General features: G+C 47.7%; 1 protein-coding gene across 1 annotated transcript in view; it reads right to left on the reverse strand.

The window, feature by feature from the left end:
• The window catches only part of HMGA2 (high mobility group AT-hook 2), a 127,684-nt gene that overhangs the window by 8,448 nt on the left and 101,317 nt on the right, over positions 1-17,919 (reverse strand). Inside the window, exon 4 of the mRNA XM_053557041.1 lies at positions 3,251-3,283. Within this exon, the coding sequence (XP_053413016.1) occupies positions 3,251-3,283 (33 nt within the window). The remainder of the gene's footprint in view (positions 1-3,250; positions 3,284-17,919) is intronic.

Raw genomic sequence — 17,919 nt, forward strand, 5'->3', positions numbered from 1 at the left:
AAATGAAAAACTTAAGTCAGAACATAATGCCCTCTGGAATTCACATAATTATGAATCCCTCATTGTATTCTTGGGAATAATGGAAGAGGGATTATTTATTATCCATTGCTAGATGGATAAATGGGGCAAAGGGAAATTAATTAGCACAGTGGTGGGGCTAGGAAGGAACACCCAGGTCTATCTTAGTAAAATCTTTACCATCTCAAAGCAGAATATGGGTCAAAACAGAATCTGAATGTAACCCTTCAAGCTACCTCGGAGGATATTTGGAAAGAAACAGATGGAAAAGGAAGAGATTTTCTTTTGAATGTAGCATAAAATTTATACCATCCTCCGTGAACCTCCATGCAGTCCCCGTGTCCACAGAAGTCATCACTGCATCCCTGGACAAGTACACAGGAGGCAGCACAGCGAGCTCATCTTCTTAAATCTGAGTCTGCGTTCCTCTCCTGGGAGGGGCGTCTGGACAGGGTCTGTGAGCAGCCAGCCGACTGTCACTGTGGCTTCTCTGAGATCCCCGACTCTCTTGGGAAACAAACTGTGGTTCCCACTTACATCACCTCCTGGTGGATTAATGTCCAGTCTGCTCTAGGGCTGGCCACACAGATGGTCTCCACCTGCAGGGTGTCCGCTCCTCCCTGTCCACCCTGTCTTCCTTTCCCTCCTTTAATTACATCTCCATTTTCCTTTCTGAAACTGAACACTGTCAGAATCCAACCAAACAACCAATTTCCACCCCTCAGGGTATTGTCTCTTATGACCTGAGGTGTCGTGTCCACTCATTCAGCTGGGTCCCCTGTGAGCCCATGTACATTCACATTCTGTGGCCATTTCCTAAACCAACGTGCAGACACTGGCTCAAACATTTTTGCTGAGTGTATCTGCCTCCAGGATGCACAGTGGTGTCACTCAGGAGTTCACAGAAAACACAGGTGCTGAGGCCTCCAGACTGCAGACAGACCCCGGAAGCCAGGGCCGGTGGTGTGGGGGTGACTGCTGAATGACCCGCTCTGCAGGAGAAAGGTCCTTGTTTCCAGTATTTGCCAAATCCCTCGGTGTAAACATTCTTACCAGAGTGGACTTCAAGTTGCCCACTTGACGTCCTTAAACATAGAACCCCCAGAAGAGCTGCTCACGACCCCGCACTCAGGGAACAGGTGCGGGCCGACAGGCACATGTGCACTCTCTCTGCGTACATGCATAATATACTCTCTCTATATAATTATGTATGTATGTTCTCTGCATGTATTTTTTTTTTTTTATAGAGACAGAGTCTCACTGTACCGCCCTCGGGTAGAGTGCCATGACGTCTCTGCATGTATTTTTAATATATATATTTGTGTGTATGTATATATATAGCCATAAAGTTTGTGTACAACTTAAAATTACATGAACTTTATGACCACCCGTACGTCTCTATATAATTTTATATATATTCTGACTATATTATTCTTTCTCTACATATTTTACACATAGTGTGCAATTTTAAATTGGGATTTTTAAAATTGCACACAAACTTTATGGATACCCTATATATTCTATGTATTTTAAATATATATTCTATTTTATATATACTCTCTATTACATTCTTCCCTTTTAAAATATATTCTCTATTTTATATATATTCTACATATATTTTATATATGTATCTGTTTCATATTTATATAGACTCTCTCATATATATATATATATACACACACACACACATATATATATATATATATATATATAATGTCTAGGTGATTCTCATATGCAACCAAGGTTCAAAGCCACCAACCCAGCACGTTTCTCAGACTCACCTTCCCCACAACACCAAGAACAGCCCATCAGTGGTGCTGACAACCCACATAAGCTCACTCATCGTCCTTCAGTCTGTGACGCCAACACAGACTCTGTGGTGTCCTTTGACTCCAAGACACAGAGCTATCGATTCACTTTCCTTTGATTTTTTGTATGGATAAAGGATGATGGGCTAAATATTCTCCTCCTGAAAAAGTTAAGTTCTGCCGATACCTTGTTTTGCTCAATATTGCTTACAGTCAGACACTGAGGGTTTTTAGTGCCTCCCCCCGCCTTTAGATATGTGAGCAGCAATGAGAATGCTTTTTTAAGTGATAATTCTCTTTTATTCCACTTACAAGTTCATGTGTAATTATTCAGATTCACTTTCTCCAGACCCTCATGTGTGTTTAGAAGCTTCAATTCTTTTCCAAGAATTTTTGAAGACTAGTAGGCTTATGACATTATTGAAGGATAATAAGCATATGAGATTGCCCCATGGTCTTTCCCAGGCAAAAAAAGCACTGTCGTAAGGGAACAGGACGTGAGGGGCATTCTTAAAGACCTTTCGGGAAAATTATTCCCTGGATATGTGAAATTACGTGAATGTGAATCTGTAAGGAGCTTGGTCACTCAGGACACTGCTGAATGACTGACCCGGGCAGGCTCTGTGTGACCCACTTCGTCTCCTGAGTGTCGACACAAACCCAGGAGGGAGGGGACAGCAGCAACTTCTTGCAGTCTTGACAGTCGTGATCAATTTGTTCTTCAGTTTTATTGTTTCAAGATTCCTCAATAATCTGATTGTCACGCTTCTGTGTACAGACCAGGGTTGGATAAGGAACTAACTGCAGGTGCACGAGAACCAGTAAAGCTGGTTCCTAATTTCAATGGCTCCGAAAACCCCAGAGACTGCAATTCATTTAAACAAGACCTGCGTGTTCATCAATCTGCAAAGTAGTACGATTTAATTTCCTAGTTCCCAGCCTCCTCTGGGGTATTTTAGGATCATCAACTGTTCTGAAATACTTCCGTAAACAGACTGTCTCCAGCCTGGTCCAGAAAGCTTTGTGGGACTGCTGAGTCCCGTTTCCAGACAACAGGATGGGGGCAGTCAGTTGAAGAAGATAAAAGTGGATGTTTAAGAATTGATGCTAAAACTTTAGGTATGATTATGTATTTTTTTTACATAGGAAGCAGTGACATAAACTAGCTTTATTTTTTTTAACTATTTATATTTGCTTTGGACACTTAAGACTGTGAGTCTTTGGGTTTTTAATGACACATCCTCACATTATTTATTCTTGGATTTGAAGGATACAACAAATTTTCAGGAATACCTCAAGGTTGACATAATAAAAATCAGAAAAAAATACTAATTAAAGGTTTTATTTGGGGACTTTTTTTAGTACATATTTCAGTCTACTTTTTATTTAATTGGGAGAATAGAATCATAATGGCCATCTCTTACCTGAGCAGGCTTCTTCTGAACAACTTGTTGTGGCTAAGGAAGAAAAAAAAAGAAATGTTATATTTTAAAAGGAAACATACAATACAGAAAAAATTAGGTATATGTGTTTCAAACAGAGACACCTGTCTGCAAAGAAAAGGGGAAAATTTAAAGTTCAAATGGCTTACCTATGGTTAAAAGGTGTTTATTCACCACCTCGCTATTTTAAGGAAATACAGCATAGGCTGTCGCACTTAAAGCAATTCCCAATTAAAGTCTGGCATACATACAAGCTGTATAAAAATAAACTTACTGTTTGATTCATTTTGTTTTTAGTCTGCACATCACAAAATTGAGGAATGAAGGTCTCTTATTAACTCATTTAAAGCACATAATTCAAAGTCTTATCGTATCTTCACAGGGGTGTGCGACCATCACCATAATCCAGCTTAGAACTTTTTCATCTCTACTACAAGAACCCTGTGCCCACTGTTGTCACCCCCCCCCATGAGGGCTCTCACACTGACCACCACTCTCTGTTCTGCTTCTAGACATTCACCTGTTCTGGACATTGCCTATAACTAGACTCTCTCTCTCTCTCTCTCTCTCACACACACACAGATGCAATCTGGTGTGTCCGGCTTCTTTTCCTGGCCTAGCATTTTCTAGTCATCCTTGTGTACCAGCAGCAGCTCACTCCTTTGTATATCCAAATAATATCCCACGGTACCTGCACACCACGTTGCACCCAGCCATCTGTTAGGTGATGAATATCTGGGTTGCTTCCAGATGACTACGGTGATTATAATTCTACTATGAAAATTCATATACAAATTTTGGTGGGATGTGTTTTCATCTCTTATGGGTCTATACCAGGAGTGGAATTGCTGGGTCATGTATTTTGTGGAGCTACCTGACAGTTTTCCAAGGGAGCCCCACCAGCAATGTCGGAGAGTTCCAATTTCTCCGCATCTGTGCCAACATTTGTTACCCCGTCTTTCTGTTTACCGACACCCAACTGGGTGTGAAACTGAACGTCCGATTTGAGCTGCCCTTGCTACTAACGATGTCAAACATCTTTTTGTGTCCTTATTGGGCATTTGTGTATCTTCTGTGGAGAAATGTTTACTCAAATCCTCTGCCCATTTCAAAGAGATGGCTGCTTTTCCATAAATGTGTTCTAAGAGTTCTTTTTATCTTCTGGATACAAGTCCCTAATATTTTTTCTCATTCTGTAAGTTTGCTGACTTTTTGATGGTATCATATGAAGAGTAAATAACATGTCACATCTATCCCAATATCCAAGGGCTGCCCGGAAAGCATCTAGCCACATAGTAAGAAACCCAGCGATCCGCGTGGCTGGATACTTTCCGGCCAGTCTACGGATGTTTCCTTGTATGTGTAGCACAAAACTCTATTTTGAGTGAAATACTTGGGTAAACATTTTTCTAGGTTAATTTTCCAGTAGAATGTTCCAGAATCTTTGCTCTTCTCTGCGCTGTAAAGGTGCACTTGAAGCCCACGCGTTTGGATGGCTCACTTCCAGCACTCACGGCCGTGTGTGGACAGAGGCCCAGCTCCCTCCATCTACACACCACTGAGATTTGTGAATACCGCTGAGCTGTTCTGATGCAGACAGTGACGCATCACGGCACAAATGAAAGAAAGTACAAGTGCTAGAATCCTCCCAAATAACAGAGGTTATTGGATCACAAGCTCCTTTTCATTCTCCTTCCCCATGGAATTACTGTGGGATTGCATTGTTTTCCTGCTAGTATATTAAAAATGTTATATAAACAATCGCTGTCAGAGTTTTTTAGATGCAGAAGATAAAAATAAAATAAATGACAAGATACTTTTGTTCCTCCGGAAAAAAAATTCTTCCTTTGACTTTAAATCACTGGAGGGATGATGTCATCACCAAAGCCCACATTTTGACAGGGTATTTCCCCAGGTGGAACCGAACTAAGAAGATGAGCACTCCTTCCCTCATAGGACTGAAAGGCACGAGCTCCCGAGGGTCCCTGGTAAGAAGAGACCGTTTCTCCCTCTGCCTTTGTCCTGCAGATCACACCTGTGCACGTGTTCACTCCCCGAATCACTTCGGATCCGCTCTCATTCCTGCTGGTGGACCAGCTCCAGCTGCTCAGAAATCCCCCTCCTTTTCTGGCCAAACACCCTGCATTCATGTGACTCCTGCACACTGCACTCAATGAAGCCCTCTGAAAGGGCTGCCAGCTCACCCAGTTTTCCATGAATTAGGTCCTGACACTTCAATGAGGGGAAGACAATGCCTGAACCCCTGCCAGCCCTGGCTCGCAGCCTAGTGCGTGTCACGGAACTCTCCCCGCAGCCTGCAGGAGCAGCTCAGATGCCCCAGACCGCCACACAGACAGACCCTTGAAAACTTCCAGCGCTGGGTGGGGTTACAGCTGCCAGGATGTTTTCCCAGCCCCATGGCACCCAGTGGCTCCAGACTGTGCCGAGAAAGTTTTTTGTTGTTATTTTGTTTTTATTTTTATGAATGGCTTTGGTAAAAAAAACGCAGACTGAAGCATAATACTACCACCATTCATGAAAAGGGAAAGGAAGCGACTGCTGTCTGGAAAGCTTTCTGGACACCAAATAGACTATAAAGTCTCTTATCTTCCTTGACGCATGTCTTAGTTTACGAGTAAGTGTTGGTACCTGGAAGCCAGCTGGTCCTCAGGGTCGTGGCATGACAAACACCGCCAGCCGAGCCACATCTTTGCTGGCGTCCACAGGGAACGAGCACCACTCTCCCGCACCAGCGCTGCTCTGCATGTGCATTTCCTGTGAGAAGCTAATTCCTTCATGTTTCCAACATCTCCCCATTTTATGGGGAGGGCCCAGGCCTTGTTCTCATTTTCTCATAGGGAACTAAGGCCAAAGAGGGTCTTTAAGTAATCTCCTAAATCATGTCTAAAACTAAAACAGCCCGAGCTTACTAATTCTCCCACTCTTCCATATAATGCTCCGAAGAAACCCATTCTGCTCCCAAATTATAAAAAAGTCGAAACCAAATGTGAGGCAGGGAAGCTGTACTTCCTGGCCCAGATTTTTACCTCCAGATTCTCCTTCCTCTTTGGGGGTCCCTCAGTGCCCCACCCCACAGCAGGGGACACCCATGGCTGTCTCCCCCGGGCCGAGCTGGGATTCTCTGAGGCTGCTGATGGAAAAGTGAGTCCCTTAGGACAGGAGTCCGGCTGTGTGGTCAGCCACCACCTCAATCAGAGATTCTCCCTCCACGGTCAGCTGTGGACCGAGTCCCTTCCACAGGTGCGGACGCCTTGATTGCTGCTCTGCTGAACAAACAGCAAAATCTTTCCAATTGTTCTGCTGACAGTTCTGATGATTACGTCTCTAATGAGTGAGTTCACACAGCTCAGGCTGTCAACATGGTATACAAACCTCTCCATGCAGAGAGTTTGAGCTCATTATGTTAAAAGATGGTTACACCTTTCAAAGAGCTTGAAATGGAAGCTCTTCCATCAATGCGTTTAAACTTCCAAAATGCAATGGGTGAAAGAGCTTTCTCCTAGAACCAGACATCCACCTCACCACGAACCACAGCACCAAGGACTTCTAAGGAAAGATCTGGACCAAGGTGGTGTCAGAATAACCCTGTGTGGAGACCTGGGAGACCCCCCAGTCACATGTCCTACGGGGAGAGTGAGACAGGCCCTGAACCAAGGTGGTATCAGAATAGCCCTGTGTGGAGAGCTGGGAGACCCCCCAGTCACATGTCGCACAGGGAGAGTGAGACAGGCTCTGTGACCAGGTGGCCTTCACTGTCGTCCTCTGCGGGTCACCTCTGTGACACGGGAGCTCAGCCATGCTGAAAGTGCAGACAGGAACAGCTTTATCTGTTGGAGTTGACCTAAGCAGCTCAGAGGGTAAAAAAAAGGGATGAACACATTTCTCGATTTTGAGATCACAGGCAAACTAGCATTTCTACAATGGAAGAGAAAGCTTGTTGGGTTTTTACGAGTTTGTGAGATGCTTGTGTAGGAAGTGGTCCTCCACGCACTACCTTCTCAGAATAACTAAGGAGTCAGTTCTCCGGCCCTTTGAGAATTCGACCTCTGGTTCCAAGAAGTCTAGGCATTTCAAAGCTGACACTTAGCTAAGCCACCCTGTCTATTGGCTTTTGAAAGAAAATCCTTGAAACAAGGATCTAGACATTAGTCTTTCATTTTAGTGCTAATCTAAACATTAAGTAAAAAGAGGAGCTGGAATGGGGCTCACCAACTTAATTTAACAGCAGCAGGCAGGGCACACGGGGCAGATGAGCACTCTGCAGAATGAGCTGGCCTGAGACCAGCGGCCCTTCCGCTGGGACCCGGGGTTAACACAAGCAGCGGGTTTAATCTCATTAGTTCCTCTTGTTTCTTGCCAGCTGATAGTAGGTGGTTTTGCCCACTTTGCTTTAAAGCCACATGCCCACTGTTCAATTAATCAATACTTCTGTTCCCTAGCATAATCTTTCATCAAGTGGACTGGTTTCCATTCTCACAGCAGTATACCCCGTTTCCCGGAAAATAAGACCTACTCACAGGAAAGATAAGACATCCCCTGAAAATAAGACCTAGCGCATCTTTGGGAGCACACCTTAAAATAAGACACTGTCATATTTTCGGGGAAACAGGGTAGAATAGGACAGATCTAATTATTTATGAAGAATTTAAAAACCCTCATTTCTGTGAGAATTTCTCAGTAAGAGTTGTATTTTAGAGGATGCCCTCTATAATAACATGTCACAGAGTGAGCCCATTTAAAATTTTGATTTAAATGTAGTGTCAGATTAAAAATGATTGCTTAAAAAATACTTGCTTCTAAATTTCCAAGAGTTCTTTATACTTAAAGTCAGCTCACTGAAATACTGAGACCTCTGACTGCGTTTGGGTCCACACAAGTGCCCCAGAGGTAGCAGCTCAGACGACCTGATGGGCGTGCCCTTCAGCCTTATGGGCGGGTCCTACCGTGTGGTGGGCGTGCCCTACCACCTGATGGGCGTGCCCTACCGCCTGATGGGCGTGCCCTACCGTGTGGTGGGCGGGTCCTACTACTGATGGGCATGTCCTACCACCTGATGATGGGCGTGTCCTACCTCCTGGGTGAGATTTCAATGAATACGCCTCTTGCCCTAATCACTTTCTAGAACAAACTGATTGTTTACAGAAGTGTCCAAAAATGCTGAATAAGCAGACAAAGCTCAGATTCTGGACAAGCAACTGTCAAGTCTCCATGCGGCCCCTCCGTGCGGCCTGCCGCGCAGCCAGCTCCAGGCTGTACACAGTGGGAGCTCCTTTTCAATTGCGGTCTGAACAGTATCCTTCTTCAACTTTCACCCCAAGTTGTTTATAAGTTCAAAAGATGACCTTTTTCTCTCAACATATTATTATAATTCACCAAAGTTCACTTTCACGCATGTGCTGAGAAGCTCCAGTCCCCTGTCCCCTCCAGTCTCGTGGTGCTGCCCTGAGTGTAGCTTCCTTTGACTGTGACGGTGGCAGAACCAGGGTCGCCACTATCAACAAGGAAACGGTGCATTGCACACATTTGTTCGTGGCTTTCCGGATTTAGTTTTAAAACTTCAGTATCCCACAATGTCAAGGTTTGTGCCTGGGTGGCTTAAAAAAAATGAACTTCGTGGTCTAGACCAGGGTCTTGCAACCTTTTTTATCCCACAACACAGTTAAATTATGTTGATTAAGAAAAAAAAGTATTAAAAAAAAAGAATATCCTTACTGTGCTTTGAACTTTTCTTGAAAATAATTTAATTAAAGATCTTTAAGAATTTTCAAGGCAGGCCTCAGACCCTAAGAGCTGTGATATACCCAGTGAAAAATCACTGCTCTAGAGGGTCTGAACCGGAGGGACCTCCCCTCTCCTTCAGATCTTACAAGGAGCCCCACCCCAGGAAGCAGACTCAAGGCTCTCCTGGTGGGGTGCCCACAGAGGGGGTCTGAGACATTCGGGGGCCTCCTCCAGCTCTCCCTGCGTTCCCAGGATGTCCCCGGCCCCTCAGGTGCACATGTGTTAACAGCCAGATGCAAACCCTCTTGCCAACCTGTATTGCTGGGGATGGGGGTGGGGGTGGGGCGCCAGGCAGAGGCCCTGATGGTAGTCACCAGAGCGACTCACCCTATCAGGCTAACCCACATGAACCTGCACTTTTGAGGGTCAAAACCAGTCAAATATCAGCTGTTTCGTGGGGATTAATCTAACAGGATCAAGTCAGGTCTCTTTAATCCAGCTCTGATTTTTGTGACTTGTCACTGGACTGTTAGCCCTCAGACTTTGCCCTCAGCTCTCCTGTGTGCCAGTCTCCAGCCCAGGTCCTGACCCTTCACCTATTTTGCCAAAGGCTGCCAGACTCCATGGTGAAGGGAGGGACTCACCAGGCCAGGGTAGCCGCCCAGCTTCTGGCTGGTGCCGCGGCACCTTCTCCAGACCAGCACAGCTGCCCCTGTGCCTGTGGTGAGTGCTGGGAGCACCTCCTCTTCCCTGACCCTGGACGCTCAAGTCATGTGCTCATGACACGCACTCTGTGCCTGCCCGGAGAAGCTCTGGGAAAGTGCAACTTCTAACCAAGCTTCAAGTCAAAGGCCAAGTCTCAGAGGTTGGCACCAGTCTACAGAAGTTGAGTGCAAGGCGTCTCACAATAGCAAGTGGGGAAAAATGCTTGACTTACGGAAGGAGTGTGTTTTGGTTAGATGGGAACACGGTATGTCTGAAGGTTGAAGAATTTACTTCAGATCAAATGTTGGTGCAACAATGTGAGGATGGGGGTCAGCTACAGCAAGCTGGACATGGACCGATCACATCCCTGGATTACACCTGTCTTAGTGTTTTAGTGTGTTCCTCAGTTGAGAACAGCCCTGCCCGCGGAGGGGAGTGGAGAAGAGAAAGTATCTACTGTGAGCGGCTCACGGTATTGCTCACTTGGAGACACGCTGTGCCGGTCAGGCTCCTGTCCCAGCCTCCCCCACCCCCACCCCAGTACTTCCTGTGGGCGCAGGCAACCACAGGTGGTTACAGTGTGGAGTAACACCTGGCCCTGGTAGCCAAAGGAGGTTTTGTAGCTCTCTTTACAAAGTCGTCTGAGAAGCGATAGTCTCCGTGGTAGTTTTGGCAAAATCTCTGAAATTTCTGCTTGGTACTGAAGGAAAGGGGAGGTGTTCTTTATTTTCTGTTCTACTTGGCTTTACTCTCAGACTTTAAAGCAGAAGGCAAAAGTAAACATTGTTTCAAAAATATCATATAAATATATAAATATAAAATGAGATATATATTAATCTCATTATAACCTGAAATAAGAAAAGACTGGGCTCAAAAAAACACTCTTTTACATTTTCAAACATACCTGTGTGTACCTTTCTTCTTATTGGACATAATGCAAGTTTTAGATTCTCTCTGCTACTTTATTTGAAATACAAAATAAAGAGATTGAATGATCTGGGAAAAAAAAATCCATTAGAGTATTGTAGCAAAGAGCCCTCATTGCCGCTGGCCTCATTCTGTCTGCTCAAAGCTGAGAAAGGCGGCCGGGCACGGGGGCTCCCACCTGTGATCCCAGCACTCTGGGGGTGGAGGCAGGTGGATTTCAAGACCTCTTGAGTTCAAGACCAGCCTGAGCAAGAAAGCAAGACTCTGTCTCTACTAAAAATAGAAAAACTGAGGCAAGAGGATGGCTTGAACCCAAGAGTTGGAGGTTGCAGTGAGCTGTGACACCATGGCATTCTACCCAGGGCAACAGCTTGAGACTGTCTCAAAAAAAAAAAAAAAAAAAAAAAAAAAAGATGAGAAGGGCCACAATCCACAGTGTACTCTGGTTTTCATTAACACCAGCCTGCCTGGGTGCAGCAATACACCAGGGCAGATCTCGTGAGAGCAGACTGGGGGCCAGGACTCACAAGTTTTTGCCGTCCCTTTCGTGCCTTTCAGACACCCTTGGAATGGAGGGGAAAGGTCAAAAATCACAGTATCCTGATTACCTTGAAAATCTGTCCTTCTGAAATCTGACCTGATGAAATTCCACGTTGGCTCATCAAATACTAACTGATAGACAATAGGTCAGACAGCGACTGGGTGTACAAAGCAAATAAATATTTCAAGGTGCCCAGAGTTTAATGGGGAAGACAAATGATAAAAACAAATATTAGGGGGTGACGCCTGTGGCTCAGTGAGTAGGGCGCCAGCCCCATATACCGAGGGTGGCGGGTTCAAACCCAGCCTTGGCCAAACTGCAACCAAAAAATAGCCAGGCATTGTGGCGGGCGCCTGTAGTCCCAGCTGCTCGGGAGGCTGAGGCAAGAGAATCGCGTAAGCCCAAAAGCTTGGAGGTTGCTGTGAGCCGAGTGACGTCACAGCACTCTACCGAGGGTGGTAAAGTGAGACTCGTCTCTACCAAAAAAAAAAAAAAAATCTATCTATCTATCTATCTATATTATATATGTATGTATGTATATTAGGATGCAATAGGAAATTTTAGATTAATATTTTGCTACAATGTATTCTTAAGTGTGGAGAGGCATACTCATCAAACACAGAGGAAAACAATTACAAGAAAGAATAGAGAGATGACTGCTTTACTTATAATAAGGAAAATGAGAAAGCAGAGATAAGTTCATTAAAAAAATACAAGAAGAAATTTGGAGGTGATGTGGAAGAAAAGTCACACTTCTTTCCTATCACAAAAAAATACAGGTAGGAAAGAAAATTCTTTGCCTTCACTTTGGAAGGTTAAAGATTATAATTAATCTTATAAAACCAAAAAGTAACATCATAAGGACAGTGTTGTCAAGCCCCAGCTCTCAGGTGATCCTGGGGCGGGCTCTGGAATGGAGCGGTTCCACAGGTGTTGTCATTTTATGATTTGATGGAAGAGGCTGTGCTCTGGGGACACAAAGACGCTGAAGGGAACAGTCACACAGGCTGGTGCAGGAAGGGTGTCTGTGAGTCAGCTGCTGATCTCAATGTTCATGATTCTCTTAAGATTTGGGGGGAAAGATTCACCCTTATGCAAAGAGGCAGAGTGAAAACGGCAAGGCTGACACTACTTCATGCAAAAAGAATCTGTTTTCAGTCCCACTTCCTTAGTCTACATGCTGTTTATTTATTTAAAGACAGTCTCACTCTGTCACGGTGGGTAGAGCACCATGGTGTCACAGCTCACAGCAACCTCAGTCTCCTGGGCTCAAGTAATCCTCTTTTTTTTTTTTTTTAAGAGACAGAGTCTCACTTTGTCGCCCTCTGTAGGGTGCTGTAGCATCACAGCTCACAGCAACCTCCAGCTTTTGGGCTTAGGTGATTCTCTTGCCTCAGTCTCCCAAGCAGCTGGGACTACAGGCGCCCGCCACAATGCCAGGCTATTTTTTTGTTGCAGTTTGGCCGGGGTGGGGTTTAAATCTGCCACCCTCAGCATATGGGGCCAGCACCCTACTCACTGAGCCACAGGCACCACCCTCAAGTGATCCTCTTGCCTCAGCCTCCTGAGTAGCTGGGAATACAGGCAACTACCACTATGCCTAAACAGTTTTTCTATTTTTAGTAGAGATGGGGTCTTGCTGTTGCTCAGGCTGCTCTCAAACTCTCGAGCTCAAGCAGTCCACCCGCCTCGGCCTCCCAGAGTGCCAGGATTACAGGTGTGAGCCACTGCACCCATCTAAGTTTTTCAAAAAGAAACTTTATATATTCTTTAGAAGTTCAAATTATTAATATTTATTCTGTATTCTTTTTCTTGGCATGTATCATTCACAAAGCTAGGCCACTTTGCATATGCACACATACTTAACAGCGCCAAAGGAAGATGAATAAATATTTAAAACACCATGCGGCTGGGCTTTAACAAATTAAATGCATACATACTGTGTTTACATGCTGTAGCCTAAGTCCAAACTGCAGCTAATTTCAATTTTAACCAGCTAGAAAGACACATGTTCAATATCAAATGAAAGTAGATGGCTTGGCGCCTGTAGCTCAAGCAGCTAAGATGCCAGCCACATACACCAGAGCTGGCGGGTTCAAATCTAGCCTGGGCCTGCCAAACAATGACAACTACAATAATAAAAAAAAAAAAAGCTGGGCATTGTGGTGGGTGCCTATAGTCCCAGGTACTCGGGAGGCTAAGACAAGAGAATCGCTTAAGCCCACGAGTTGGAGGTTGCTGTGAGCTGTGTGATGCCACGGCACTCTACCCAGGGTGACATAATGAGACTCTGTCTCAAAAAAAAAAAAAGTAGATCCTGTTAGAGTAGACCAGTCACGAATATCCAAATTTGTTATTTGTTAATAGTCCAACTTTGTTGGTAATATACTTGAAAGTCCATTTAGGATATACATCTTCTTGGTGTCTGGCCTACTATCCAGCTGGTGGTCACTGACTGAATCTGGACTTGAAAGACACACAATCTTACACATGACCCATGCCGTCTCTGTACATCTGCCCACATGCTTAAAGAAATAATGTGATTTTAAAAACAGCTCTGATTACTTTCATTTTGACTAACGATATTTAAAATCAGTGCTTTGAAAATTCCTTTGGTTCTAAGAACATCTGTCTAGGTCTTAGACCGAAACATTTGAAAATGGTTTTACAAATGATTTCACTATCAAGTATTTCCCAGTAGCTAAAATATTACACGTGGAAACTGAATTTTACAAGCTGAATCATGATTTTAGGCATTTCCTTTCCACAGTGAAGAGTCAGTAGATTAATGCCTGTGTCTCAGAATCTATGAGTTAAAATGTCTCCATTTCTTCTTCAGAAAACCAAAGACTTGAATCAGCTTTGCTTCCAAATCCACTCAATCCAAACCCCAATGGAGCTACAGGCAACCACTTGAACCACCTGACTCAGCTCCACTTCTCTCAAGTTGATGACGCTGAGACTGGTGTTGTGTTCACTTAAGAACGATTTACCTTTGTTTAGAATAGTTTGGAATATTCCTGAAATGTCTGTCTGTATTCTCCTTCATGATCACATCCACCAAAACAAACCTTTAATTTCATTTCAGAATGAGATGATATGACTCTTTGTAAATTTATATAAATCAAGAAATAATGTAGCAATCCACAGTTTAAAAGTGATTTAAAGTGCTCTGTCTGATGTAACCCTGGCAGCACCATCTACAGAGGCCTGGCCCTGTACAGTCACACGTGAAGGGGCTGAATTCTAAGGACAGGGATGACTTGCACATTGGCTACAAGGCCGGGCCACGCCGAGGCCACACCACCTACCCCTCCACTGTGCCACACCTCCACTGAGGCCACCTGCCAGGCTGTGCTGCCCCCTCCACTGTGCCACACCTCTGCTGAGGCCATCTGCCAGGCTGTGCTGCCCCCTCCACTGTGCCACGCCTCCGCTGAGGCCACCTGCCAGGCTGTGCTGCCCCCTCCACTGTGCCACGCCTCCGCTGAGGCCACCTGCCAGGCTGTGCTGACCCCTCCACTGTGCCACGCCTCTGCTGAGGCCACGCCACCTGCCAGGCTGTGCTGCCCCCTCCACTGTGCCACACCTCTGCTGAGGCCACCTGCCAGGCTGTGCTGCCCCCTCCACTGTGCCACGCCTCTGCTGAGGCCACGCCACCTGCCAGGCTGTGCTGACCCCTCCACTGTGCCACGCCTCCGCTGAGGCCACCTGCCAGGCTGTGCTGCCCCCTCCACTGTGCCACGCCTCTGCTGAGGCCATGCCACCTGCCAGGCTGTGCTGCCACCTCCACTGTGCCACGCCTCCGCTGAGGCCACCTGCCAGGCTGTGCTGACCCCTCCACTGTGCCACGCCTCTGCTGAGGCCACGCCACCTGCCAGGCTGTGCTGACCCCTCCACTGTGCCACGCCTCCGCTGAGGCCACCTGCCAGGCTGTGCTGACCCCTCCACTGTGCCACGCCTCTGCTGAGGCCACGCCACCTGCCAGGCTGTGCTGCCCCCTCCACTGTGCCACGCCTCCGCTGAGGCCACCTGCCAGGCTGTGCTGACCCCTCCACTGTGCCACGCCTCTGCTGAGGCCACCTGCCAGGCTGTGCTGCCCCCTCCACTGTGCCACGCCTCCGCTGAGGCCACCTGCCAGGCTGTGCTGCCCCCTCCACTGTGCCACGCCTCCGCTGAGGCCACCTGCCAGGCTGTGCTGACCCCTCCACTGTGCCACGCCTCTGCTGAGGCCACGCCACCTGCCAGGCTGTGCTGACCCCTCCACTGTGCCACGCCTCCGCTGAGGCCACCTGCCAGGCTGTGCTGACCCCTCCACTGTGCCACGCCTCTGCTGAGGCCACGCCACCTGCCAGGCTGTGCTGCCCCCTCCACTGTGCCACGCCTCCGCTGAGGCCACCTGCCAGGCTGTGCTGACCCCTCCACTGTGCCACGCCTCTGCCGAGGCCACCTGCCAGGCTGTGCTGCCCCCTCCACTGTGCCGCGCCTCTGCTGAGGCCACCTGCCAGGCTGTGCTGCCCCCTCCACTGTGCCACGCCTCCGCTGAGGCCACCTGCCAGGCTGTGCTGCCCCCTCCACTGTGCCACGCCTCCGCTGAGGCCACCTGCCAGGCTGTGCTGCCCCCTCCACTGTGCCACGCCTCCGCTGAGGCCACCTGCCAGGCTGTGCTGCCCCCTCCACTGTGCCACGCCTCTGCCGAGGCCACCTGCCAGGCTGTGCTGCCCCCTCCACTGTGCCACGCCTCTGCTGAGGCCACCTGCCAGGCTGTGCTGCCCCCTCCACTGTGCCACGCCTCCGCTGAGGCCATGCCACCTGCCAGGTTGTGCTGCCCCCTCCACTGTGCCACGCCTCCACTGAGGCCATGCCACCTGCCAGGCTGTGCTGCCCCCTCCACTGTGCCACGCCTCTGCTGAGGCCACCTGCCAGGCTGTGCTGCCCCCTCCACTGTGCCACGCCTCCACTGAGGCCATGCCACCTGCCAGGTTGTGCTGCCCCCTCCACTGTGCCACGCCTCCGCTGAGGCCACCTGCCAGGCTGTGCTGCCCCCTCCACTGTGCCACGCCTCTGCTGAGGCCACCTGCCAGGCTGTGCTGCCCCCTCCACTGTGCCACGCCTCCACTGAGGCCATGCCACCTGCCAGGTTGTGCTGCCCCCTCCACTGTGCCACGCCTCCGCTGAGGCCACCTGCCAGGCTGTGCTGCCCCCTCCACTGTGCCACGCCTCTGCTGAGGCCACCTGCCAGGCTGTGCTGCCCCCTCCACTGTGCCACGCCTCCACTGAGGCCATGCCACCTGCCAGGTTGTGCTGCCCCCTCCACTGCGCCACGCCTCCCCCGAGGCCACCTGCCAGGCTTGCTGCCCCCTCCACTGCGCCATGCCTCCGCTGAGGCCACACCACCTGCCAGGCTGTGCTGCCCCCTCCACTGTGCCACGCCTCCACTGAGGCCATGCCACCTGCCAGGCTGTGCTGACCCCTCCACTGTGCCACGCCTCCACTGAGGCCATGCCACCTGCCAGGTTGTGCTGCCCCCTCCACTGCGCCACGCCTCCCCCGAGGCCACCTGCCAGGCTTGCTGCCCCCTCCACTGCGCCATGCCTCCGCTGAGGCCACACCACCTGCCAGGCTGTGCTGCCCCCTCCACTGTGCCATGCCTGTGCCGAGGCCATGCCACCTGCCAGACTATGCTGCCCCCTCCACTGCGCCATGCCTCCGCTGAGGCCACGCCACCTGCCAGGTTGTGCTGCCCCCTCCACTGCACCACGCCTCCCTAGGAAAGAACCGTGGACTATCATCAGCATATTCTGTGCTTGCTCTTCTCATGAAAAAAAAAAAAAATCAGTGTTATATGCACTCATCCTCTTTTATCTATAAAAATAGATCTGTTTTTAAAATATAACAAAATCTAGTTTTCTAGGGCAACGATTTCACTAAGGAGAAGGATGACCAAATAAGGAGAAAAACTGTGTTTACCATAACAATTTAAAGGATCTTAGTTCACAAGAATGTTCCTAACGTATTTAAAGGACAAATCAGCATTAGAAAACTATATTTAGGGCGGCGCGTGTGGCTCAGTGAGCAGGGAGCTGGCCCCATATACTGAGGGTGGTGGGTTCAAACCCAGCCCCAGCCAAAACTACAACAATACAATAGCCGGGCATTGTGGCAGGTGCCTGTAGTCCCAGCTACTCGGGAGGCTGAGGCAGGAGAATTGCCTAAGCCCAGGAGTTGGAGGTTGCTGTGAGCTGTGTGATGCCTCGGCACTCTACCATGGGCGATAAAGTGAAACTCTCCGTCTCTATAAAAAAAAAAAAAAAAAAACACACAAAAAACTATATTTATACTAACAGCTTTGCTCTGCAGAAAGTTTTCTCATCAAAAAGTTCAAGATATCTTAGAAATATACATAATACCTTGTTTCTCACTAGATTTCTATAAAAGCAGAAATCCTATCCTGCTATTCTTATGGGTATCTTTATCTATCAATCTATATTTTCCTTAATCCTTTTATTTCTCTTTTTCTCCATAGGAAAAAATCCAGGTAAAGCTGTGAAGGCTCAGATGTCTTGATAAATGCTAAGAAATTATTTGTTTGCCCCCTCTGGTTGCTTACTCTAGTATTTGATTGTGTTAGAAGTTAGAAATATTACCTATAAATTTTGCAGTGTCTGTGACATAGGAAATCCCTGGATGCAGTTCTGTGTCTGTAGAATTTAATCTCCTGCATTGCATGCTCCTG

Source organism: Nycticebus coucang, chromosome 12 (assembly GCF_027406575.1).
Source record: "Nycticebus coucang isolate mNycCou1 chromosome 12, mNycCou1.pri, whole genome shotgun sequence".
NCBI classification, from domain to species: Eukaryota; Metazoa; Chordata; class Mammalia; order Primates; family Lorisidae; genus Nycticebus; species Nycticebus coucang.